The sequence below is a fragment of the Delphinapterus leucas genome, chromosome 15 (genome assembly GCF_059928025.1).
Source record: "Delphinapterus leucas isolate spDelLeu-1000000601 "Yukka" chromosome 15, BTC_Dleu_Yukka2, whole genome shotgun sequence".
Classification (NCBI taxonomy): Eukaryota; Metazoa; Chordata; class Mammalia; order Artiodactyla; family Monodontidae; genus Delphinapterus; species Delphinapterus leucas.
The window spans coordinates 5,776,846-5,804,361 of record NC_143143.1 but is presented as its reverse complement, the minus strand read 5'-3'; the positions used below and the strand labels follow the sequence as shown (position 1 = coordinate 5,804,361).

General features: G+C 44.9%; 1 protein-coding gene across 19 annotated transcripts in view; it reads right to left on the bottom strand.

Moving 5' to 3' along the window:
* The window catches only part of TRRAP (transformation/transcription domain associated protein), a 111,197-nt gene that overhangs the window by 54,299 nt on the left and 29,382 nt on the right, over positions 1–27,516 (bottom strand). For 15 of the 19 annotated variants that reach the window (XR_016387746.1, XM_089895656.1, XM_089895658.1 and 12 more), the window contains 18 exons: positions 25,686–25,886; positions 22,925–23,076; positions 19,138–19,337; positions 17,614–17,831; positions 17,299–17,496; positions 16,467–16,727; positions 15,768–15,929; positions 13,513–13,609; positions 11,827–11,948; positions 11,331–11,501; positions 7,959–8,027; positions 5,539–5,592; positions 3,606–3,725; positions 3,247–3,366; positions 2,696–2,860; positions 2,418–2,599; positions 1,992–2,190; positions 1,431–1,559 (listed from right to left, as the gene is read on the bottom strand). Coding sequence is in view for 18 of the 19 variants with exons in the window: in XM_089895656.1 (XP_089751782.1) it covers positions 1,431–1,559; positions 1,992–2,190; positions 2,418–2,599; positions 2,696–2,860; positions 3,247–3,366; positions 3,606–3,725; positions 5,539–5,592; positions 7,959–8,027; positions 11,331–11,501; positions 11,827–11,948; positions 13,513–13,609; positions 15,768–15,929; positions 16,467–16,727; positions 17,299–17,496; positions 17,614–17,831; positions 19,138–19,337; positions 22,925–23,076; positions 25,686–25,886 (2,820 nt within the window). In the remaining variant the exon portion in view is untranslated. The remainder of the gene's footprint in view (positions 1–1,430; positions 1,560–1,991; positions 2,191–2,417; positions 2,600–2,695; positions 2,861–3,246; positions 3,367–3,605; positions 3,726–5,538; positions 5,593–7,958; positions 8,028–11,330; positions 11,502–11,826; positions 11,949–13,512; positions 13,610–15,767; positions 15,930–16,466; positions 16,728–17,298; positions 17,497–17,613; positions 17,832–19,137; positions 19,338–22,924; positions 23,077–25,685; positions 25,887–27,516) is intronic. The other 4 variants (XM_089895663.1, XM_089895672.1, XM_022587764.2 and 1 more) reach the window with 2 other exon arrangements.

Here is a 27,516-nt window from a genome sequence, read left to right as displayed (position 1 = left end):
TTTCTTAATTTCCAAGTAATTGAGAATTTTTTTCTAGTCAACCATTAATTACCTTGTCCTTATTTTTTAGTATTATCAGAAAATGTTACCTACCAAAAAATCTGTTTTTTAAAAAATTGTTATGCTTTCCTATGCAATCAAGTATCTGACAGATTTTTACATGTGTTTCATGAATATAAGAAGAAAATGCGCACTCTGAGGAACATGTTACACATCCCTAGTGAATCAAGCGTACTGACTGCACCATCCAGTAAGTACCCTAACCACCTTCTGCCTCTCAGAGGACCTGCCAGAATAAAGTCTTCCACAACAACTGTGTTTTCACCAGGGCCCCCTCTCCCCTGGATGCGCTGCCTCACGGCAGCCCCTCCCAGGGCACCAGCCTGCCCCGCACCATTTATCCCCATCGACGCTTGAGATCCCAGCTCCTCACTTGTGCCGAGTCGGCAGCGTCTGGCCCCAAGGACACAGCCTAGAGAAGGCAGTACACGGGAGGGGCCGAGTCCGGGTCACCATCTCCCCACAGCTGCCCAGAACAAGGCAAATATCAGTATGTGGACCAAAGATAATTCCTTGGGCTCAGCTCTCACTTCCACAGGAGGGTGGGCGTGGGGTCAAAACTGCAGGAAGGAGGGCCATCCTAAGGGACAAAGACTACAGGAGGCCCAGCGACCTGTCCATGTGAACAGCACTCCCTCTGCCTGGACCCCAGGACGGAGCAGTGAGGAAACCACTGTGTCCTCTCCGAGGGCAGTGACTCACCGGTGGCACGCTACAGGCGGGAATGCCCACGGCTCACAGCGCTCCACCACCAACCGTGCACAAACACTCAGTGCAACAACCTCAAGGCACACTCGGCATCTGCCGGTGAAGTTCAATAGCCTAATGGCAGAGGACAGCCGAGGCACCATGGGAAACACAGCACAGGCATTCCTCAAGCAGACACTTGATTCCAAAAGCCTCACTAGTGCAAACTGGAAACACTACTGTAAAAGTGCTGAGACCCAAGCTAACTTCAGACACCCTAGTGCCACAACGACGTTCATGAACTTGGCAGCAAAGGGGTACAGCGGCAACTGGATCCAGTCTAATATTCTCACTGGCTTCTAGGGGATTCTTTTGCAAAGCTAAAGATGTAAACAGATCTTGAAAACTCTACTGACCAGCAATAGAGGTTTCTACAAAACAAACATGACATCTGAATTTTTCACTGAGATATATTGTTTCTCACTGGAATCTATTAATGTGGAAAAGATAATTCATTCCAAATGGAGGCTGCCTTAATAAATTCACTAGTAAGAATTATAATGTTCTGCTATAAATTAACGCAATCATGAAAAATCAAAGCCTTAGGGAAATAAGCTTATTTCCTTGAACCTGTCACATCTCCCAAGTTACTTTTCAGGCCAATGCATGGTTAGTGATGTCACCTTGGTTATAAACACACTGGTGATGCTCTCCGGGTTATCGCCTTCTGGATTGGGAGGTCCTAAGAGCTGCTCTCCTTCCCCCTTCTCAAAGCTGTATAAGAAAGCAGGATTCAAGATATGCTGCAGAACCTACAAAAAAATTTTACAATGAAGGAGAAGGAAAACAAAGCCATGCTCTCTATCTCTTTCTCTAGGTGGCAGGACCACCAGCTTGGTTATGCTGCACCATCAAGTTAGACTTCAATCAAGGGAGCAGCTAATAATCCTGTCTTTTATTACAATGGCAACTGTAAAGGTAGGTTAAAAACTTGAGGGAAAGAGACACTGGCCTGGTTCACTCTTCTCACCTCAAACAAGTTGTTTTATAAAAACAAGGGAACTAACAAACTACTCGTCAACACTGGTTCACGGGCAGACCTGCCTTATGTTTCCCAACAATGAAATTTTCCTCATAAACGGCCCAGACGAGGAAAGGCACAGCAGAACACGAGTAGTGCCCTTGGCTCCCTAGAAAACGAGCTCAAACGCCGTGGCCTCTCCCGCAGTAACAGTGGGACCCACCTTGGCTTTCAGTTCATCTCCGAAGTTGGGGTCGTTGAAGTCCACAAAGCGAAAAAACAGGGCACGTTTTTGAGCAATGCTGTAATTTTTGGGAATCTCCTCCTCCGTATACTCTTTTAAGAACGTCATGTTGCAGAGGAAACGACCAGTGAAGGCCCGGAGCAGCTGGAACAGCAATTCTATGTCTCCGTAATTCCTTCTGAAGGGTCAAAATAAGAAGGCAGGTTAAATTATGGCAAATTTCATAACTATGTTTGATGTCCGACTTGCTTTTGAGCAGCTCAAAGTTACAGCCCGTCCTCTACAACAAATGCGATGACACACATGCAGTGAGCCAGCTATGCAGAGCTCAGGGAGGAGCAGCTCAGGGAGGAGGCTTATCGGGGAGAGCAGGCCACTTGGTGCAGAGCGCCCAGGTGCACCCACTTGCAGTAATTCAGCAGACAGTAGGCCAGCAGCTTGGGCTCCTTCCAGTTGGTGGCAGCCATGTTCTCCTTCCGGTGTCTTTCTTGGAAGGTTTCGCTGACCCACACACGTCTCAGCTGGCTCACCAGAGAGTGCTGATTGGCCAGCCAGGAGTCATCGTTTTTAACTATAATACTAATGATCTGTCAAAGAAGAGACAATGAGGATGCTGACAGGGTTCTCCCTGAGTCTTGACTAAACGTCTAAGACGTCGGGTGCCTGAGAGAGAGCCGTGCTACCTTGATGGCCTGGAACTGCAGGTCCAGGCGCAGGGTGCTGGTACTGGGTGAGCCAGGGCGCACGGCAGTCTGGGTGCCGCCGGGCAGCAGCAGCGTGATGAACCGGTTGGGGTTAGCCGCCAGCACGTCTCGAAGAGGTCTGGCATCTTTGTGCTTTAAAAAACTCTGAAAACAAAGCAAAATAAACAGCTGTTTTAAGTTAATCAAAACGCACAAAATGTTGAAATGATATAAACTCTAAGGTTCTTCCTAAATCTCTCAAGGCAGGCAAAAAAAAAAATAAAATCACTGTAAGCACCCTCTTTAAAAAGTGCTTTTTAGACAATAATCACACCCTGAGTTTCATAATCCTAGCAGCTCATCCGTTCGTTACCACCACCAAAATCCTACAGAGAGGGATTCCTGGACTTGGGCTTTTCACATACACAACAATGTTTCTAATACTCAAATACATTAGAGAAAAATAAAGCCAGGACACTGAACAGCGATATATAAATTCCAGACTGTCGAGCATGGTGGCAGGGACCCCGACCCCAGCCCCGGGCTCCCACCATGAACATCCTGCTCCACTGGGGGTCGTTCAGCGTGGCTTCCATCATGAACAGCTCCACCGTCTGCGAGGGATGGCGGGTCAGGAACTTGATCAGAGGCTCTCTGAACGGACTGCCGGCCTAGAAAACATGTGGTGAAAACTGGACCTTCTGGGGGTTTGAGGCTTTTCTGTTCTAGCAACCTCACACGGTTCCAATGTGCATTTCTCCCCCTTGTAACTGGAGTGCACCCACCGTAAGCAAATATTAACACCCAGTATCTTTATACTGTTAGATTAACCCATCTAAAATATGACAGCGAAAACATTACAAGCAACAGATGGAGGAAGAATTAGAATTAGCCCGTGTATGACCATTACCTCGATCAACATAGCACGTTCTGTTTTCATTACGACCTCTAACAAAGGCTTGACCAGAGTTTGAGGTGCAGCTGGGATCAGATGAAAAAGGTTTATGATTGCCGAACAAATTTTCATTTCCTAATGAGGAAGACCAGAAATTATAAAATAGGCCAATTAATTTTGCCAGCGAGAGATACCAACATCACTACAGACCCTGCTAGGCTCTAGCTACATTTGCAAGGTTAGCCAACAGAAGCAGAGTTAACATGTATCAATAGAAAGCCACAACTCACCAATCTCAGATTACAGCTGTGGCCTAAGGAAACTACCTGCCTTTGGCCTTCAGATTTCATCTGTCAGTGGAGGGGAGAGGGAGCTGACTGTGCACCTCGGTGATGGTGCTGTCTTTGCTTTCACGCACACTGACAAGTGTTGGAAGTGACCTTTCGGGCTGCCGAGGTGAGCCCAGCAGGGGCGGGGGGTCATGCCCGTGGCCATGAGCATTAGGATTCCCTCACGTTGCCACGACATCACGGGGTCTTCCCAATGCACTAAGTTCTGAGGGCACAGACTTCTTTTACCCTCAAAACTTAGCACAAAGTCCTCAAAAAAAATACTTGAAGTATTTACCCTGGAAATTAATTATCAGCGTAAATAAATGACTGACTGTGGTTCTAAAAATTTATCAACCAGGCCTGAAAATAAAGCTGACAAACTGCTTTACGGAATCATATGCAAAACGTGGGATGCCAAGAATTTTGCATTTTTTAACATGCTAACAGCTCAGCGGCCAATTACTGAGTGTCATGCCGACTTTCCATTCACAGTGTCAGTTCCCACGGTTTTGTGTCTGCCATTCAGGCCACAGGGAAGGGAAGACTCCCTGATGTCCCATCCTGGGTGGCGGGTAATAGGATACCCGTGACTCTAAACCAGTAAAATGGGGATGATAAACGTCAGTCAGGAGGGACCACGTCCCGGCAGCACTGGAGATACTTCTCAAAATGTCTCTTTAAGCCAAAAGGCAAAACAGTGCGACGGGTAAGAAATGAGAAAAATCAGCTCAGCGTTGCTCCCATGCCTCCCTCTAGAGTTCTCTTCTACAGTGTTTCCAAGTTTTCAGGCAGATTAAGTTCTATCCTGAAATTGGAATAACCTTCTAACAATGGTACTTTCATCTTAAGGGTTTTCGTTTTCAAAGCACTGTCATGAAATCACTTCTGGCCTTCACGTCACCACCGGAAGGCAGGAATGACAGGTATTACCATCCCCATTTTACAGAAGAGGGAAAGCTCAGGGCTAGGCTGTTCAAAGTCAGTGTCGTGACCACCACAGTGTGGTATGCGTGAGAGACATACACAGGGGCCTGGGTGCAGGGGGAGCAAGGAGGTTTCAGTTTGAGGCAGCTGGTCAGTCAGAGGAAATAGAACTCCTCCCTATTTCTAGCAGGTCTAATGTATTCTTTGTGGCATTTCCTCTCAAGAGGTTGTTAGATGCATGAGTTCATACAAACATTATGAGAGCAAAACCCGGCTGGATCAGAAATATTGAGATATTGCAATTCTAGCACGTAGAAAACCAAAGAGCTTAGAATCTTGCTTAAAGACGTCCTAATAGAAAACATGCGTGGCACCCGGACAGTTCACGGCAATGGTACTAATACAACTCCGCCACAGACAGACAGTACAGCTCACTGCACTCAAAGGCACGACACACTCTGTCCACCACAGAACCACAAGTCACAGCAAAACCAAGTACAACAACGACCCCTCCTGCACTTCCACTGAGATTCTCACCTCTACCCCTTCCACGGCAGGCTGAACCAAAACAAAAATTACAGCATGAAAAAAGGCAACGGAAAGGTAAAAAGAAAAGAAAAGAAAAGAAAAGAAAATATAAACTGTTCTTCACATTGCAAGTCATAAACTGACTTTTAATAGGTTGTTCTCACCTCAAACTGACAGAATGGAGACAAGGAACATCTCCCGCACTCTGAAATGCTTTCCTGAGGATGGGGAGGAAAATCATCTTTTTTTCTATTTATGTTATTTACACAGAACTTCCCATATACTCAATACACAGTAAGGATTATTGGGGTAAACAAGACAGTAAAGACACAATTATCAGAAAGCACATAATAATTAACAAATGCTCAACAGCAAAAAATACACCTTCCACCCTTCAGATGTCAAAACAGCCCTTCTGATGGTGTCACATGGAGTGTATTCTTCCCTAAATCAAATTTTTAAAAAAGGAGTTTTGGAATTCTTGTCTAGGAGGAGAAACTGTAAGACCCTGCTGTATGCAAATACATTAAAAAAAACTGTTTTGTTTAGAGTGAATAATTCAAGATTATACGTGAAGTGCTGATATTTAAAAAAACCTCTTTCCCAGCTGGAGTTGGAAGAGGACCGGGGGTTTAATCCCCATCAATTAGGCATGTTTGAGGCCAGAAGAACCCAGAGGCCGTGATGCCACTCACTGGATACTTAGGCTATCCTGAGAAGGGGGTGTGTGTGTCTGTACACGTAGTGTAACAGGTGGTCATGAGTTTTCCCCTGTAAGTTCAATGCCAAACAGGTAAACCTTCCTAAACGTGATGACAATGCAAAACTCTGATCATCAGGGGTACCCGATGTTATGGGGAGCTTTTATTTATTTTTATTCAACTTTTAACGTGTCATTGGTTATAGTTTCTCAACTGGGCAATGTTATTTGGGGATCTGACCAAATAAACTACTTTCCAAGACCCATTCCTAATCTGTGGAGCATTCATAAAAACTATCAGAGCTCAAGGGCAGAAAGGAGGCTTGGCCTTGAGCTGAGGTCATGAAGCTGTGGCCACACTGCCTTGGACCTCAAACACCATAGCCCCTGAGCTGAGAGCCGCGGCCTTCCTCAGCAGTGGGACGTTCCCAGGCTCTCGGGGTCATGCTCATATGTTGATCGACAGGCTTCGGCAGGAAGGGGCTCAGGGACCTCCCAGTGCCCACGGCCCCACCCCCTATGCAACTGACCCCCCCATCCCACATGAGCTGCAGTAAAAGTTTATCTTTTTGATCGAATGGAACTCATTCATCTACCCACTAGGGTTTAAATGTTTATTCTAGAACTGGCTATATGTTTCAGAGAATTAACAGCTAACTGTAAAAACAAATAATAAATTTAGAGCAAAAATACCTAACAGATGAGAGATGGGGAGGGAAAGTACAGAGGCACTTGCACCTACGCCCAGGAGCTTAGGCTTTTAAAATACACTCTGCTGTCCGCCATGAAGATTTCCTGGTTTTTTCCCTATATATAAAAATAACAAACCTTCAGAGAGGTCATGGATGGTTTAACACTCCTAAAAAAAGTTTAAGATCCTGTTTTAGTTTTGCTTGTTGGCTGTTTAGAAGCAGCAGGAAACAAGACTCACATAAACAAAACACCTTGACATAGAATGGTCAAAACAAAGCATAATAAAGCCAAAATAAATAAATAAAATACAAGATGGGATGAAACACAGCATCCAACAAATAGGCACAGGAGGACAAAAAGCCACATTAATTATGCCTCTGAAGAGCTCGAGGAATCCCCTCATTAGGTACTGCTGTACAATTTCACTGGGCGTAACAGGAGCTTGTGGAAAACACAATCCCACTGAGAGGACAGTCATCAAGTTAAAAAATATCTTAAAAGAATATTAACATATACAAATAAGATTAAAAACAGCAAGAACCATTCATTTTTAAGAGACAAAGTCTTTAGTGACCAACATCGGATACTGAAAAAGATTTAACTAAAGCGGTTTTCCCTCAAAACCGTAAAAAAATGTGTTTTGAAGTACTGGCCATTTGGACTTTCAGCAAACAACTGGGGTGGTGGATTTGGACCTAGAAAACATACATGCCAATATTTATGCGATGCTTTATTACATCCTCCTTAATGCTTTTATGAAGTCCTAAAACCTCTACTTGGTTTATGAGGCAATGATGACGGAAAGCAATGGAAAACAGCAGCTGAGGACTGTAGCCTGTGCAAACAAGAGCTGCCAGAACAGTCTAGAAAGTACACTTTACTCACTTTCAAGAAAAACTAATAAAATTGAAATACATTTCAAGCTTCCCAGAATTCTCATCAACAAAAACATCATGTTAAAGTGAACAAAAGGGCGATTTTAAATAAACATAAAAAGGAATGTTCAACAATTAAGAGAAATAAAAGCAAAATGTAATGCTAACAAAATATGTTTAACAATTTACATGGACCATAGTCACATAAAACTAGATTTCTGACCGGAATTTTAATTAAAAGCACCGCTCCGACATTAGCATTGGTAACGGCAGTGCACAGTGGGGCTGCCCTCCCAGAAACACACAAGTCACTCACGTTTCCGTCGCTCCTCTGGCCCCCTTTGTGGGTGAGGACCACCACCTCCATCCACTTTCGCAGATGTTGCTGTGAAAAAATACATCCTTAGCCATTTTTTCTTGACAACAGGAGCATCTCAACTTCAAAATGCAGTTCTTAGGTGAAAACTCGTATGTAATCATTACTTTCCATGCTATTTAATGTGAGAATGGCAGTGGTTCTATTACTGAAATAGCGCAGCCACCAAACCAGTGATGAGAGTAACTAGCATTTGTTTATGTTCTATAAATAGAAATTTACCCGAATTTACCCTGATAAAACAACAGAAAATGTCCTGCAACCCGGCCATTCCAATACCAGGACTTTTACTCCTGTTACTCTGTGCTTCCGGAAGTGCTGCCCTGAGCCAGCACCAAGCTAGCCGTCGGGGCAGAGGCATGAACAAGCAGGCATCATCCCTGTCCCTGTGGCGCTCCAGTGACAGCGGGGGAACAAGGTAAAACACAGGTGCCTGCTGTGTAACAGAAGAGCAGGAACCAGCTACAGATGAGGGCCGAGGAGTCTGGGAGGGCCCTGCAGAGGCAAGACAGGCCAGAAGCACAAGGAAGGGTACTCCAGGCAGAGAAAAGGAGGGAGGCCAGAAACGGAAAGGGTGGCCACTGTGGCCGAGGGTGAGTGGGCACAGGGGGAACCCCGGGGGAGGGGTTGGTGAGATGAGCACGGACCCCACAGTGCATGCGGGTAGCAATTCCCTTCCATGCGGAATGAGGGCCCTCGTTCTGTGAAAAGACTGTGCTGCTGCAGGAGCAGAAGAGCGATCCCCAGGCCACAGCAACTCAGGCTGACCCAGCCTGTGGCAGCCAGGCTCCCGCCCTCAACGGGGTCCAGCAAAACCCAGCGACAAGCGCTCAGAGCCCAAGCTAAACCACACAGGGGCATCCAAACAACAGCTTCATGATCCTACACTGTCCAAACCTGTTCTTCAAAACACTGCCCTGCAGGAAGTTAACAAGCTACTTTAAAAAGGACTCCTCAGTCACAAACAGGCTCGGGGACAGATGGTTCAAATACGTCCACTTTTCTCTGAGCCTTTAATGTCCACAGACCTTGTAAAACTTCAAGAGGGGAACACAGTTAAGTGGTGCTTCCCAAACTTACTTAGTTACTTACTGTTTTTCACAGAAACCCTGTATCTTCTAAAGCCAGTGTTCCAAGGAACACACATTGAGAAACATTAAAATAATATACATTTCTTCAAAGAAACTAAATACACTCACAAGATTTTACCAGTAAAATTCCTTGAAGGATACCATCAGAATATATATTCATAAAACCTCTATTTTACTAGAATAGCTATTTATGCCAAAGATATGAGAGTAACAAAATTAAAGGTACAGAAAACGGCCAGCTGCTTTCAGATTTCCCAAAGGAAAAAAATAACACTGATTGGTATATAAAGCTCACTTTTAGTTCAATAAGGAGATTTCCAAAACAACTAACCATATAAGAAACTTCAAGATCAAATGTCAAGCAGTTGAAATTATAAGAAAGGAAAATGTTCAGGGGTGTCTTTACGAATGCCCACCCTAGACAGTAAGGTGTCCTATCTCTTAAACTTATGCTGAAGGCTTGAGCTGTTCACCCCAAAAGTGTATCAAATGAGGGAAAACAGAGGCTGATGACTGAGCCCAGTTCTGAAGAACACGGCTCAGTAAGGACGAACGTGGCAGACCACAGGGTCCATGCGCAAGGCCAGCACCACAAACGCAGAAGCACCACAGCACAGGACCTGGCTGGACTTGGGCGAGATGGCTGGACAAACAGAAGCCTCAGTTATTCTGTATCCAAGTACATCAGCACTCTCTGCTTTCAGAGGCATTCAACCACTCAGAACGTGGCTAGAATGTCAGAGAAGGAAAAAGAAAAATCCCCTCAACAAACCAGAAACAAAAAACCCATGTACTTTAAGGAAGAAGACTCTTGGCCTTAGTCAGAAACTACAGATGTGATACAGTTCTGTTCTTTTTTTCTTTTTTTGGCCGTGCTGCACGTCTTGCAGGATCTTAGTTCCCCAACCAGGGATTGAATCCGTGCCCCCGGCAGTGAAAGTTCAGAGTCCTAACCACTGGACCACCAGGGAATTCCCTGTTTACTCCGTTCTAAAAAAATCTGGAGAACAATGTTTACTGAATGAATTCCCAGCTCACAGATCTAACGGGTTAGACTGGAGTGAAAAAAAAAAAACAACACACAAAAAGAAAGTTGTTTCAGGCAGGCATGCAAAGGCAGCAAGAAATGACAGCCTACAGAGGGTAGAGAGAGACCAGTTTTAAAAGGAGACAAACATAAAAACACTAGGAGATTAGAACACATGCACAGATCTCATACATGAAAGAACCAAAGGTCATAAGATGAGGTAAGATGTGTGTATTTGATGTGCTCTGACTGGGAAGTGATATAATATCATTTACTTTAACCATGATTATGAATGTTTGTATGCATGTAAATTGATAGGTATGTATGTGTATTACACATGGAAGCTTAAAGGGAAAGAGCCTTTCAATTTGGAAAATTACACTCTACTACTAGGGCATCACTTAAAAGTTTTAGGACCAATCATAATACTATCAATTCCCACTTAGGTATTTGGGCCATTGTTCATTTCTTAGGCGTCTGTAGATGAGAAGAAACCAGCATGTGAGGTTAAAAAGCTGCATAAAAAACACATGCACGTTTGCAGTAACGTACCATGAAATTAAGTTAATAAATTATTTACAAATGTTTATTTACAGAATGCAAAATAAAGTTAATACTTGAAACCCCCTTTCATCTGTTTACACCTCACGTTTAAACACTGTCAGATCTTTTCTTTGCATAATTATTTCCTTGATAACTGTAAAAACTCAAAGGACTTCTAATGCTCTTACAAGTTTTTCACTGCATCACTGTCTATAAAGGCCAAAGACTGGGAAAAAGCTAGATGTTCACCAAGTGGGGAATGATTCAGTACATTCTGGCATGTTCCCATCATGAAATATCATGTAGCCATAAGACAGAATGAAGAAACGCTTTACGTACTGATATGAAATGATGGGATGGTAAATGGAAAAAGTAAGATGTATGTATGTATTGCACTTCCCTTTGTGGGACCTAAGAGACATATGTCCCACTACAAATGGGAAACATCTCTAGAAGGACACACAGGAAACTTAACACTGGTGGTCCCCCAGAAGAGGAACTGGGTGGCTGGAGGACGGGGGTGGGAGGGAGGCTTTTCACAGACACCCTTTTACACCTTCTGAGTTATAAACCATGTAAATGCATTACTCATTTAAAAAAAATAATTTAATTTTTCAGGTTTATCATAGAATTTGTATGCATTTGGCTTACCATCATCTGATCACAAAATTTATCATTGAAGGAGTTTGGGAAGAGCCTGGTCACCGAGGTCAGACGATTCACGACGTTCAGTGTCAAGCTCCGATAATCCCCCAGCATCATCAACAAAGGTCTCATATGAGTATGGATTTGATCTACTTCTATGGTAGCACCTTCTAAAAACTATTTTAAAAAAAGGTTACAAAGGAAAACAGATATCAGAGTATACTTCATAACAGAATGGAACTCATATTCAACTCTAGCAGCAAGTTTTTGCTTTGCTTGGGAAAATGCAGTATGAAACCGTATATATTCCAGAAGTTTATGATGAAATGAGGAAGACTAGTCATTACTGTTTACTTTTTAAAGGGCTCAGGATGACTATGAAACAGATAGAGACACTATTACAATCTGGTATGTTATTAACCACAGGCCGACTCCCAGGATACAGACAAGGTCAACAGGAAGAACTCAATGCAGAACTCACACCCGCCCAGCCCTCGCTCACCTTTCTCATACAGGCTTCCCCGGCCTCCTGGAGCTCACTGTTGGTTGAATTAAGGGCTTTGAAGAGGGCAGCAATGATCTTCTCTCTGGACTGAGGAAGGTAATTGCAGGCAGCAAGCGCATCTTTAGGGAGAGAAATGAATATAATTTTCATCGTTAGCCTGAAAAACGTACAATTTCCTAGTCTAAAGGCTCTTACCAACCAACAAATATATGAGTCACTGAACTTCTTTCCTAGTATCTGGCCTCTTGAAAGACAAAAGCATGCACGGCCTTCTACTCACAGGCTCACTATTACCTAAGAGTGAACACTATTATCTAAGAAGGCAACAGCCTGCCAGAAAGTCCATGATAAATCTTACTGCCCAGATAAGATGAAGAAGGGCTGAAGGAGAGAAACAATGGGAAAACAAGGGCTGAAGGGGGTCCCCAATGCACCCATGCCCCCAAGACATCCTCACAGGTGAGAGCACGGCTGACCTGTGGGCGGACACATGCTGAATTAGCCGAGGGTAGAGCCTCAGACTCTGGTGATGAAGGAAATAGACACACACAGCCCAGCGTGTCTCCACTATCCAAGTCTAATCAGGTGGTCTCCTCCCAACTTGGGGGGTTAAAGGCTTTGAAAATGCAAATATCCTTAGGCAACACGACATGCCTCCAGCCTCTATGTTAAAGCTTAGTTAAGGGGTAACATTGTAGCAAGAGCAATGCCCATGCCGTCTGACACGAACGCCTGAGAGGCACCCACCAGGAAGTGTGAGAAGCTCCCAACGCCCCACCCACCCCAACTCTGGCTAGCTTGTCTTGAGCCCCATCCTCAAGCTCAAGTATTATGGTCTGCCTCTCAGCTCCTCTACCTCTAATTCAAGGAGGATTCTGGTAATATTTTATTAAGTGTATAAAAGTCAACAAGAGACAAAGTCAACTAAGCAACTTGTATTGGGTATTTATCAAAAAAGGGGGAAATGACTGTTTCTAAGCATGAGGGTGAGTACTGATCTAGTATACGTTCCTAAACTATGTACAATTCCTGTGCTAAACAATGATAACACATTCTTAATGAAAGCCTAGAGACAACAGGAGTCTCAAATGCTTCTGAATCATTAAAAAGTTTAAAAAGGTCTAAATACTCCAATTCAGATGAAAATGGCAAGATAGGAATGGTATGACAACTCTCTTAAACCAGAATATTAGAGCGATACATACTTTAGAGATATATATAGTTCCCATAAGACAGCTATAAAGAGCTTACTACAGAGTAAAATCCAGTTTATTAGAGTAAAAACAATTATTTAAATCCTAGCAATCTATATAATCCATTGACGTCTCACTATGTAGTTTGATAAATATACAAACACAATTTTTTTTTCCACCTTAAAAAGTCAGAAAAATTAGACAACAAAAAAACGCCACTGTCTCCCTTCACTTTTTTTTTTTCTTTTGGCGGTACGCGGGCCTCTCACTGCCGTGGCCTCTCCCGTTGCGGAGCACAGGCTCCGGACGCGCAGGCTCAGCGGCCATGGCTCACGGGCCCAGCTGCTCCGCGGCATGTGGGATCCTCCCGGACCGGGGCACGAACCCGCGTCCCCTGCATCGGCAGGCGGACTCTCAACCACTGCCCCACCAGGGAAGCCCTCCCTTCACTTTTGTACCCGTAACTTGTCTCATATTTACATGAACTTACTTAAGGCTGCAATTCGTAAAGGTACGAGTGACGGAAGGCTTTTATAACAGGGCAGTTTTGTTAAAGCTGAATCTTCAGCCTCGCACAAATTCAAGAGCTGCAAAAGATAGAACTTAATTTAGCCTGCTCTCACTGTGAAGACACAATAACCTTGCAAGTAACAGAACACAGCGATCTGCCACACACAACATGATTAACAAACTAAACCCAAATCCCAAAGCATTTAAGTATCGAAATGTGCTTGAGCTTCCTTATTCTAAAGCAAAACTCAGTCAACCTCTGTGACACTTTCTGACCCACTCTGATACCATAATGTTTTTTCTTTACACAGAGGATCACTTCATCTCAATGCAAATTCCAAGATGGCGGGTACAACTCCTCCTCGTTCAGAGCTGCTTCCCAATGCCTTGGGCCAGTGCCCAAGAAACATACATGTTATAATTCAAGAGTGAGCAGTAAGCCTTTTTTTTTTCTTTCTTTTCAAGTACAAAGTAGCATAAGCAGGAAGTATTTCGCTGGAAATACCACAACGCATACACTCCAGTGGCTAGCCTTCCAGACACTTTAACAGACCAGTACACATTTATATATCTAATATCTAAAATATTATATATGGTGTTCTATTACTACTTTCCCCTTCTGTTGACATCCTGGAAAATCGTACCGTTTTTTTCCCTTAAAGTTTCCTACCTAGTAAAATATTTAAAACAGTAGAGGAGGATGTATAGAGAAAAGCATTTCAACCACCCACCCTATTCCACTCCCCAGAGGAAACCTTCAGTAACACTCTCCTCATATATAACATATTTGTATACACACACATATATAGATCCCTCTATCTACATCTAGAGAGAGAGCATCAGAAACTAAATCAGAAAGCCAGACTTCCAAACGTGGCCACACCAGAATCACCTGGGAAGTTTTTAGGCAGTAGATTCCCAGGTCTGACCCCAAATCTACTGAACCTAAATCTTCGGGAAGAGGACTCAAGAGTTTCTATTTTCCGAAAGATCCTCACATGTTTTGATGCAGCTGGTATCCTGATGAACACTTTCAAAACCAGTTTAGATTCCTGAAATTTAAACACTCACTACCAGTTTCTGGTCTCCAGCTCCATGAGGAACTTTCCCCATAGGTTACAACACATCTGCCTCTGAAGCCCCCAAAGGAAGCTCCCCTCCCATTCTCCAGGGGCTCTCCTGGACCCTCCATCAAATCTTATGAGTGATGTTATACAAGGGATATAACAAGGTATAAATGATCTCAGCTAGAACACATGATCAATGACCTTATGTCCAAGCAAAAACATAGGACTTTAAGAATCAAGAGGTAAATTTTTCATAATCAGAAATTCAGACTTAGCGTGGATAAGGAAGAATTTGCTTCCTTACGACTTTTGCCTCAGTTCTCTGACAATGCCTCCAGAAGTATGATTCATGTCTCATAAAAATTTCAGATTGGGACTAATCAACAGCCCATTACAGAGTCTAAGAATTAATGCTTATAATTTGACTGTATTTTTAGTTTAATTTCTATTTATCACTGTCTAATTTCATCCCACACTGTAATATTTACAGTGACAAACACTTATAAAGTGCCACCCACCACCGCCTGTTACCTTGGGTCAAGGGGCAAGTCAAGTCCACTGAACAAGAACCCAGCAGGACAGCGGAATGATTAGAAACCAGGCTCTAAAACAACCGTGGTGGTTCCACCCTAAGCTCTCCAGCTCACCTGCTCTGTAGTTTTAGGTGTCTAACAAACCCTAAGGCTCAGATTCTGCATCTTCAAAATGAGAATCATCAGTATCTGTACTTCATGGGGTGCTGCCAGAACTAGGTAAGGGCACTCACGTGAAGTGAGTTCTCAACTGCAAACGGCACATTCAAGTGATTGATCAATTCAGTACACTGGGCACCTATTGATACGAGAGTGATTAAGGTAGATGCTACAGCCTCATCTCTAGAATACAAGCTCAAGGTCCTGAAGAGCAAGGCTCCCTGTGCAGGGCTAAGAGAGCTCGACAGACTCAGAAACCCCCCACATTCTACCGGACATCTCTAGTCACCATGCCTACCTCCCCGCCAATCCCGGACGTAACATACCTGTGCCGGGGCCTGAGCCAGGCGATGGCCGGTTACCATGGTCACCACCCATGCCTTCTGAGTGCTGCCTGACCAGTCTTCGTGCACAAAGACAGGTTACCAGACACACGTCATCACCATCCACACCACGCCGTACCACCACCCCCCTACCTCTGTGTAGAACACCTTATGCTCCACCACGTTAAGGTCCATTGTGAAGAGCCTGGGCTGCAACGTGGTACAGAACGTGTTCCCCTCCATCAGGCCAATCTGCGCGTTGGCAGGCTGGTGTCGGAGCAAATGCTTCTTAGGTGGGACCATATCCTGGAGAACCTGGGAGAGGCAGGGAGGAAGCATCACTGACCAGCCGCCCCTCAGAAAGCAAACACCTCTCATCACAATGTTCTAAGCCAATTAGCAATCTGAAAACCATAAATGAGATCAAAAGTTACCACAGACGTCCTTTAGTTAGGAAAGGGAGGCTCTGTTTCATATGCTGACACTGGGTCATGGAAAGATGCACGTCAGCTACGTTTAATTCCTACGGGTCCAGAGTAACCTCTCTCACAACCACCACCACCAAAACAAGAACAGGACCATCAGGTTGTGCTCTACAGGCCCAGGAAACCAGCACTCTACTCCCTTGACACTCACAATTACTGATACAGACATAAACATAAGCATGTTGCTGTCTGCATGCTCTCAAAAAGAGCATATGTAATAGCACTCTGTTTACTGGACACAAAATTACAAATTCCATATCATCTACAAGTTTAATTTGAAGGAACAAAAAGTCTTCAAAGGTTTCAAGCTAGGTTTCAAACTTCAAACCAGGTTCCAATAACCCTAGTTTGGTGACAGACGTCTCACCTCCTTATGAGGTTCCATTATCACGGTCACGCTTTTCCCGGTGACCTGGGCCAGCACCTGCAGGGAGTGCATAGCCTGCTTCCTCACGGTTGAGTTTGGAGACGTGACTTCCCGAACCAGGTCATGGGTCACGTGGTGGAAGGACTTCTCCTGGGCCGCCATGATCTCCTCAGCCCTCTCCTCGTCCTTCAGGGGCGTCGCACACCTCATCAGAAGCTGCTCCAGGGTGGTCTTGGCCATGGCGACTGCCCCATTGGAAACCTGCAGGCCAGGGACTCCTTAGCACGAAAGGGGGCGATGCTGCCCACAGCACCCACGTCTCCTGCACACACTACCCCCAACAAACGCTGTCACTGGGGGCGCACGCCCCTCACGCCAGCTAATTTATCAAGTCTGCTTCATTAACGTCTGCAAGGTATTCCGGTAGCTAACTCTCCTGCTCATAGGTAATTTCTGTCTGTCATTCAGAAAAGAAAATGCGGATCTAGACTTGATCCTTGTGTTTACCGAATGGATTTAAGCAGGCAATGCCCACCATCTTCTATTTGTTTGTGTTATATCTGCACAGAGGTTCATAAAGAACGCGACTCCTATAGAAACTTCTGGCCAGTTAAGTACTCTGGCCAGGGGCTGTTCATCAAGATAGACAAGTATTTAGATCCCCAAAGAAAGAGAACCTGAGGGCTCTGATCTGTCCTTTCATTAAAGATGCTGTAATGTTTTCTAAGCTTCTAGGAGAGCATATTTGCAGAACTGTCTGAAACCAACTGTGCTCCAGGCAAAGCATCATCTTGAACCAGGATGGTTAGGTCTGGGGTCACCCATCACCTACCTCTCCAGTCAAGTCCATCATGACAAAGAGAAGAGCTTTGAGGAAGGTTTGCTGGTTCTGCAGGACCCAAGTGAGAGGCAGCCGCTCCATGAGGAACTTAATGGACACCACACCCCCCAGCTTTGCGTACCAGGCCTGCTCGTAGCAGCACGCGCACAAGCGTTCCACAATATAAGAGAAGAGGGGCAGCTGGCACGCCTGGAGAAAAACGCACACAACCCGTACGGTGTTACTCAGTTCTTACCCTGTGAGTGATTTCCAGAACGACCACCCTCAAGCACAAACACGCCCACACAGACCTCAGTCCTTCCTTACCCTCTCCTTTGAGCCCAGGATGATACTCGCAACATCAAATATCACAGCAAGGGCCACCTCCCCGATCTTGCAAAGTTCCTTTTCTTCATACGCCATACAAATAGCTATCGCATCAATGAGGACCAAGGGGTCCATTCCTTTCGACCCGTTCTCTTCACTGTGAAACATGGCGGTGCTGGGTTGGCTGCCCACCTGGTAGCAGGGGAGCAAGAAGGGACCTGAAAGGAGATGCAGAGGGCACGAGGGAAAGTCGAGTTTAGCTCCACATTCTCGTCCCTCAAATTGCAAAACTACCTCGTGTTTTTCCTTGAGGTTAGGAATTTAATAAAAGCCCAACCCTGGTACTCCAGACCAACTGCTGGTAAACTGCAGTTATTTATAAACTAAGTGATTTGACTTGCACTAAGGCTATTTTTCTGAATGTTTTCCATTACACGCTGATATCTTCACCCTTTCTCAATCCCAATTCAAAGATGTATTAGTTTAAAATGAGAACCACAATCAGGTATCTTCTTTAAAAAAATCATCAGCGAGGCCAAGAGGTACAATATGGGAATGACCGTGGGTTATGCTCTGGACACTCCTGACATACAAGTAACAGTAAAAAGCAACAACATCCACCTGCAAAACCTAACCCCCACAGAGAACAGTCTGCCAGCAACCGTTCATTCATACCTGGCAGGCGCCCAGCATGAGGCAAGATGGGAGTTACTGAGAAGCATACAGGTCTGCTGGAAACACTGAGAAACAACCTAAGTGTTAAACTGTACAGCACTGACTGTCCAGGCAGGAAGAGTTAAAAAAAAAGGAGGGGAAGTTCTGTGTTCTGCAGTGTCTGGATAAAACTACTTGTCGATCGAGGGTGAGGGGCTCCAAGGACCCAAAGTGCTACTCAAGTGTGCGTGCCCACTGACCAGCACTGAGATTAAGATGAGATTAAGTGTTCAGAAACTTAGCAATTGGCGGTGTGGTGACATTTTTACCGTCTTTTCCAAAATCACCAGTCTGCAGTGGCTTAGAAACACAGAGACAAACAAAATGGGTCCTTCACCACCCAGAGCCTGAGAACCCGGAGCAGAGGTGAGGAGCGCCCAGGCAGGACGACGCCAGGGGCCCCAGGAGCAGAGCCTGGAGACCGAGGAGCGGCCAGCGGGTGACGCGGCAGAGTGGAGGTTGAGCCTTGGAAACACTGCCAAGGACAGCGGACCAGCAAGGGGTGCGACCACAAACTGTCCCTGTTCTACACACAGAGGGTCCAAAAGTACTCAGCCCCCAGGATGAAAAACAAAGGGCCAAAATGTTAAACTCGGTGTATTTTATAGGTAAAACTTGGTGACAATTTTCAAGTGAATACAGCACCCACCGCGGATATACCAACTATCTCTGTCAATAGAATGAGTGGAAAACTATGAAACAAAAGCCAAAAACCAATCAGCCAAACTCAGCTTCTCTGAAACACAGCGTCTGACCGAGTTTTTGAAGCTCCCCGAAGGCCTCAACCCACCACTTCTCTGTCCCACTCACCGCACTGCTGGGCAACTGCCACCATTGTGTAGTGGCGAATCAAGCTGGCTACAAAGGGCAGGGCACTGGGCCGGAGGTCTTTAATGACAGCGGACATGAACGCCCCGGTCAGAGCCTGCTCAAACGTCTTCCGAGCTGGAGTGTCTTGAGCTTTGTAGCGATGTGATATGATGACATTGGGTATGGTCTTTTCTGTAAAGCTGCAAGACAACAATTAAATCCATCATCACGACACTCAAGTCCTGAGCCAATGATTCCACTACAACTTACTTATTTTCAACCTGCCCACTTTCCTCTCGTGCAGATAGGCCTGAGTGAATTCTCTGCTCTAATTTCAGCAACACTTTGGAATCAAACATGATGAATTTCATGAGGAATGTTTATAGCCAATGGTTCAAGAGACACCAAATACGTTCTACCTAATATGAGCACAGGTAATGAATCAGAGGTAAATTACAAAAGGAGAGCACATTCAATATTTTTGTAATTATTTTCTATTTTAAGAAATTTGATGTTTGATGTTAATCTTTTACAATTAAATAAGCCAAATTGTAAGAAGTATCAATGATCAAAGAGAGATGAAAAAAAGCTATTACTTAAAGGCAACTATATACCTTTTATATGTTGAAAAGTCACACCACTAGGTACAGAATCAAATGGGGCTATGGGTCTAAATGGATAAAGGATTTACTGCCAATTATATGAGATTAACTAAAACCCAAGAAAGCAGAGTCAGGGAAGCACACATCAAACACAAGGATAAGAAATGGTCATCAATATTTAAAAAATTTTTAGTTTCTTCCAACCGTGAACTGGTCCAAGTAACAAATTTCTTTCTGTGACCAGAGTCTGCCTCTAATATTTGCCCACTCACTCTCTGGTTCTTCCCCCAAAACTAATAAAATACACAGGCCCTCATTTCCACGTGCAACGCCTTCAAACAGAGGCAAGAGTGGTGGTCACACTCCCCACCCCACACCTGAACGTCTCCTCAGCTCGTTTCCAGATTGTCATCATGCTCTTTAAAAGGCCACTGGGTCCAACTAACCCAAACAGACATCTGAGTCCCACCATCCCCCCGGCCTGCTCTTCCACACTGTTCCTGACACCCCAGTACATGGCTCCTCTGGCTTAAGCCAAGACAACCTGCGGTCAGCCAGAGTAAGTCATAGCCTTTCATCCACTTCCTGTGAAACACAGGGCGAAATCTAAAGTCTTCTTGGTGTTCCCCTGAGGCCCTACCTCAGCCCCATCCCACCCCACACTCCCTCCCGCCCAGCGCACTACTTAGCCTGCGATGCACAGTAGCACTTATCACTAGCTGAAATACTATGCATTTGTTTCTTCCTGCTGTTGTCCGTCTACCCCACTAGAATATAAATTCCTTGAAGGCAAGAATGCAGTCTTCCACACAAACCTTGAACAGAGCCTGGTTCTAGAAGGTACTCAATCTGTGAATGCAGAGATGGAGAACAAACAGTCTTTATAAATAAGTGGGTCCTGAATATCCAAAGGGCAAAATATAAACATGGACCCCTACTCCACTCCATTCACAAAAGTTAATTCTAGAGGATAAAGATCAAACTGCAAAGGACAGAACTACAGAGCTTTTAGAAGATAATACAAGAGTATCTTCACGATGAGGATGCAGAAAATGATTTCTTACAAACAATATAATAAAAAGCATAAAACAAAAGGAAAAATTTATCGCCTTGACCACAGTAATATCATGAACTTCTGCTTACCAAAAAATTAGGCTGAAAGGCTTAGAAACAATGAGCACACCTAGCAGAGAGGCCTTGGTCTGTGTCCATTTCTTCAGGAGCCCTCATTCCTTTGAAAGGGAATGGTGACTCCAGGGCTGGGGGAGAGAGGGCACGAGGTGAGCCAGAAACATCCTGCTGAGCTACAAAGGATGCTCAGAAACTGATGGGGACACGACACAGGAATACAGGAGCCAGCCAGGAGGGGCTCTCAGTGACTCAATCTAGACAATCTGGTCACCAAATTAATGGACTGTCACCCTTTAAATAAATTAAGAATCCATGAGTCCATACTACTATAAACAAATATGAAAGGAGACAGAAAAAGCTCTTCCTTTGTAAAAAAAAGAGCACATGGAGGTAGAAAATCACCATTTTATATCCATACAAGAGAATATGATTCGGCAATGAAAAGGAGCAAACTACAAATTTTGCATCATGGATGAGTTTCAAAAGCATATGGGACTTCCCTGGTGGCACAGTGGTTAAGAATCCACCTGCCAATGCAGGGGACACAGGTTCAATCCCTGGGCCGGGAATATCCCACATGCCGCAGAGAAACTAAGCCCATGTGCCACAACTACTGAGCCTGTGCTCTAGAGCCCACGAGCCTCAACTACTGAGCCTGCGTGCTGCAACTGCTGAAGCCTGTGCCCCTAGAGCCGGTGCTCCGCAACAAGAGAAGCCACTTCAACGAGAAGCCCGCACACCGCAATGAAGAGTAGCCTCTGCTCACCGCAACTAGAGAGAAAAGCCCGCACGCAGCAACAAAGACCCAACGCAGCCAAAAAATAAAAATTTTTCTTTCAAAATTATATTAGAAAAAAGGAACCGTACAATATGCAGCCCTGGGTTTGGCTTCTTTCCCTTAGCCTGGTGTTGGAAATGATCATCTTGGAACACGAGTCAGTAGTTAATTCCTTGTTACTGCTGAGATTTCGTTGTATCCACACACCACGGATGACAGACATCTGGACTGTTTCCAGTCTATTATGATTCTTAAGGCTACAAGTTTCCCTCAAAATATAGCCTTAGTCGTACCCCAATTACATCTGACCACATATTGCCCTTTTCTTTGCTCTTCATTCCTGTGGGACTTCAAGCAACTATGCCACTTCACACTATTCTACATGTCTGTTAATTCTTTTTAAAATTTTTCATCTTTTTCTCTCTCTGCACACATTCTGGATAATTTCTTTTGACTTATCTCTTACCTAAAGATTCTCTTTCTCCTTTCTCTTCTTTAATCTGCTTGGGCAATTTTTATAAGGTTTGTAATTTCTTGGAATGTTTTCAAGTTTGCCTTTCATTTATTTTAAACACAGCAGAAGCATAGTTATAACCTAGCTGTGGAGATCCTCATATCTTCAGTCTGAGCAGATCTCTTTCTGCTGATTCTGTGGGCTCTTATTCGTGCTGCCTTATTTCCTTGTGCACTTGGCTATTTCTCACCGCTCTCTCTCCAATGCTCTTTCAACAACTGAGCACCTACTATATATCTGGCATCATCTTTGATGCCGTGAGAAACGTAAAAATACAAAGAAAAAACCTCTTCCCTGAAACCTATAACACAGAAAGATGACAAACATACATTACCACAAAAGATCATTATATAAAGGTCACAGCCTTAAGTGATATGAGCGAAATAAAAATGTCACACAAAAGGATCACTCTGGATTGGAAAAGCAAAAGATGCCCTGAACACCTATCATGTGCAGGTGCTGCAAATGTAACAGTGAGCCGAAGGGAGAGAGGACTGACCCTTGATTCCTGAAGCTTGCGCCCTAGTGGAGGAGGCAATACTAAAGGAGGATTACGACTGAGAGAAATTCTAACTCGCAAGCGCCCAAGGTTCTTCCCGTTTTCTCTAAAAAGCAAGAGAAGCATTGCTGAGCAAACAACATGTCATTTTCCTGAACTGAAGAAACATACTTAAAACACTAAGAGATCTGGGAGGTCCTCTCCATCCCTAATTTTCTGAAACAAATTATGTCCCAGCACAGAGAATTAAATCATCAGCATACTTAGGGTGTGCCAGGAGCTGGTAGAGTGCGTGTTTATTGTCCTCCAGACTCATCATTGCCACCAGGAAGCACCTGATCACTTCCCACGCCTGTCTCCGGTAGTAGGGCTCTGTGTTGGCGCTCTTCAGGCAGTCCAGAGCCGTTTCAATGGCCTACAGCAAAGAAACGCAAAAACTGTAGTCTGTGCTGAAATGACGTGACTCTGAGAAGCTTGCACGGAAAGCACGTGCACCACGCAGGAGAACCTGAATGCCTGCTTGCTCCTGAAGAGAGCACAGGGGGCCTGCAGACAGGCTAGCAGGTGTTCTCCAAATGAAACCTCCAGAGAAGGTGACAGAAATATTATGACATCAAGAGCTGCCATGGTTCAAACTGAAATGGGACGTGGAGTTCACTAATTTCATGCTTAAGTAGCCAATGGGAGATTCCAGAAATTAAGTGAGCTCAGAAGGCCTCTTGTGGCAGATTTGCTGGATCAAACTACCATCTGAGTCGTCTCAGTTCAAAACTAAAAGATGGCTTTCCTAAGCTTTTACTAAACTCTCTCTTTAAAAGAGGGTTTACTTCATTTTTTCAGAAAACCTACAATAGCTACATATACATTTTAGCCTTTTCATTAGGTTGACCAGGAAGGCAGGGAAGGAACAATCACACACAAAAAAACACTTGGAGTCTTTAACAGCTAAGATATTAATGTTAAAGATACTTATATGCCTAGAAATCAAAGCCCCAATCTGTGTTGAAGATTAAAGATTTATCCTGGCCACGTGTGAGGAACCAGAGCTGACACGGACAGGGGCCCCACCCTCCAGACGCAGCCAGGCGACACAGCACAGAGGGTGACAAGGGCCCCTCACTGCATCACTCCCAGCTTGCGTGTCCGAGCTCTTCTGGGGCACCACAGAAGTGCCCTTTCTCCTGCTGCCTCTGACCTGCTCAGGGTTATGTAATAAATCATGCAAGGACAGTCTGAGAAGTGTTATTTTTAAGAATCAACATAACCTACGAGCCAATTACCTGTCCCTTCCCTGCCAAAAAAGGGATTGTAAAGTATGCCAAAAGCAGAACTGCTGTCATGTAAATACACTGGCACTTGCCCTGCTGGTCATCCCCTTCCCTGCTGGTTCCTTCAGCCCTGCAGGGTGTGCCACGGCCCTCAGGATGCTACCTGCTGGGAAAAGGGCTCCGAGAGCACCACAGAGTCCCTGGGAGGGTCCAGGAGGGCCATGGAAGCTTGTCTTCAAAACCTGATTTCTTCCATGCTTTAGATGCTTTGGGGAAGAACTACTTCTACAGGGATTTTCTTGCTCTGCTTAATCTATGCAGAGGTCAAGTAAAAGTCAGATGTCTTAGTTTTCATTCTAATACCAACCCTGCCACTGATGGGGCTAAAGCAAATAGAATCCTAACTTAAGGAAACGACCTAAAACGTGGCAACGGGCTAGATTCACAGTATGTTCACTGTGGTAATTTTCAAGGTAAAGACAGAATTTTAGTTGTATTTTCTTACAGGGAAACTAGTGTTTATTTGGCAAGTATTTAGATAAAGGTTTTGATGAGAAGCTAAGATTGGAAAGCGACACCGTTCTATAGGGTGGGGCTGGGAGAGGGGTGGACACAATTTGTGTGCTTGAGAAACTTGGGGGGAAAAGGTGTGTGTGTGTAGGGGGACAGGTGGACTGAGAGACGACAACAGGAAACGACTCCAGACTGACATTACCCATGATGGGTACCCTTCCTCACAAATGTTCAGTAAAGTCTGGCTTAAAAAAAAGAATTACAGAAATCACTACTGTGTGTAAACTCCTTATACAGAAAGGTAAACAAGCTGAGTTCTACAATACAATGCATCAGGACAGAATAGAGTGCGCCTGAGCAAAAGGAGGGCTTTGAGCGGTTCCAGGCCACAGGGTGCTGTTAAGACCAGGCCTGCGAGGAGTTCAAGAATCCCAGCCAGCGTCTGGCTCACTGAAATGGCTGAGTCACTCAGATACACGTGAAAGGCTTCTATAAAACCCTTTCCAAAAATGCACATTATATTAACGGCTAGATAAGTGTTCTGAAAAGACATGGTAACAATAGCTGTAACGCAGGCGGGAAGGCTGGTCATATAATAAAAAGGGGAAAGTCGAATGTGACAACGTAGATTGTAATAAATACAACCTTAGCTGTGTGACAAAGGACCAGGAGGGGTCAGTAAGGTGAAGGGGCGGTGTTCAGTAAGGATCATGCAGAAGCAGCTGAGTGCTCTACAACACGCTGGGGACAGTCTGCTGATTTTTATACAAGGGCAGAGGCGTTCTAAAGGGCACACAGAGAGAAACCAAAGAGCTGTCCGTGGTGGGCTAAGGAGCCATGTCTGGATAGAGACTGGGAGAGAAGCAGGTACTCAGGAGTGACGGGAATGAGACAGGAACGGGACTCACCTGGGTTCTAAATGACACAATGTAAAACCTATTGGACATCAAAACAGACTAAGTGCAAGGGTGGGGTGGGCTGGGCGACACCTCCTGGTCCATCAAGAAGGACAGTCCTGCCCAAGGGTCCAACGTCCTCAGGGGCAACAACACCCACTGGCCTCCTGGAATGATGGAAGCTCCAACCGACCAAGCTGGGCCCCAATAAATCTTCATCTCCTTTGAGTTAGAAATTCCCACCCCAAAAGTATATGTTCTATTTCCATGTTTTCAAATAGAAATTAAATGTCTTAAAATGAAACTTACAGTATCTTTAAGAAACTCCCAGAGACTCCAAAATTTACCTTCTCCATCGGGAGCTGAAGAGATGCTTTACAGTCAGAAAACTCCACTGTGATACTGGGGCCTTGAACTTCAGTCACGACGTAGTGCAGCTTCTGGGACTCCTTCAACATCTTCCTGTTACTGCCACCAAATTTACCAAGGACACGATAGGCCACGTGCGAAATGCTGTCTGCAGGGTTGCGTAAAGTGCGCCACAAAGCCTGAAAGTCAGTACGCTTTCATTAACCCTCCGAGGCGATGCAGTCCCACGGTCCCCCAATCCCAACTCAAAAGTTATGAAAGACTACACGGCAAAAACTCCTCCTCCCACCTCCGTCCCCCAAACACACAGTTCCCTTCTGGAAACCAACGATGTTAGTCAGGTGTGTCCTTCCAGAGAAATCGTATGACTTTACAGAAAATGCACATATAAATATAAATGTTCTTCCATGCTCCTGCAGTACAAATGGTAGCATGTCATAAACAGTGCAGAGCTCAAAGGCGAGAAAACTGAACAACACATTGTTTGGGCAGATATACAAAATGGGATGGGGGAGCAGAGAGGAAAACACGATTTGCTGCCACAGTTCTTGGCCTTGGGCTAGACGGTGCCTTCTCAGGTTTTTACTTCTATTACTAGGCTTTATAACTTACAAACATGATACACAAACTACCTTTTACATTTCAAATCTGATATTACAAAGGACAGTGAAGAGGGAAAACAGTGATCATAAAGGGACCTGCATTATGGGAAAAGTGAGTTACTGTGTACCTTGTACTCACAATTAGTATAAGGAACAGAGACGTACTCAATTGTTCCAAAACACTCTGTCAGTTTTCCCACACCTTTTCACCTAAATTATCATAAGCCCTGAAAATCACCATAGCTCACTATTTAAACCTATTTTCTTAGACCACCTTCTGTAACAATGCCAGGTATTAGTGTCCAATGACAGTCAACATAAAATCTTGGAACTCTTCTTAAAAGCAAAATTCCAATTTCTCTTACATTCCTGTAGGTCCAAAGAGGCTTCCCTTCATGACTGTCGAGAGATGTAGTCTAAGACTCCTTACCCTCCACCTGGCCCACCCAAAGCTCAGGTATCCTCAGGAGAGGGGTCTTCTGCTTACCTCCCCAGGAGGGGGTGGCACTGGGAACGGGAGGGTCCAATCTCCCAGCACTCGCACAGGTTCGTAGCGGGTTGACGGTACTCTGCCAGTTGTCCAGCAGGTAGGGTAACTGTGCCTCCGAAAGCAAGAAGCAGCCCTGACCCAATTCTCCCTGGGGCTGTCTGCCTCACAGAAGGGCAAGAGGCCCAAGAACCCATCCTTGCTTCCTCTTCCCACAGGAAGCTCACCCAGCCTTGGGTCGGGCCCACGGCCTGCCTTCCAGAACCAACGGTCCTGTTCTCCGCTCAGGCTTGAGAGTCAGTCAAGCCTCCAAATGACTGGACTTGGACCTGGAGGCTCCAACCCAACCTCTAGGCCATGCTCTCCTGCCTAGATGGAGCCCAAGATCTAAATTTCAGGACTGGCAAGCGAGTCCTGGTTGCACCTCCAACCTACTGTCCAGAGACTCCTGTACTTGAGTTACTGCCCATCACAGAAAGCTGGCATTTGGACTACCTACTTGGGGCCAAATACTCTACACCAAAGGGGCAGGTGAGTAAGCAACAGGCAGCCTGAATCTTGAACAATTACCAACCACATTACAAATCATTACCATCAGCAAAACATGAAGGAATAACCTGATATCTGACACTGAGCTCTAATGACCAAAAATATAAAATGGCTTCAAAACTGCCTCCTTTCTTATCTGCTCTGTTTCCTTTGGGGGTGGCCAGACAGCTC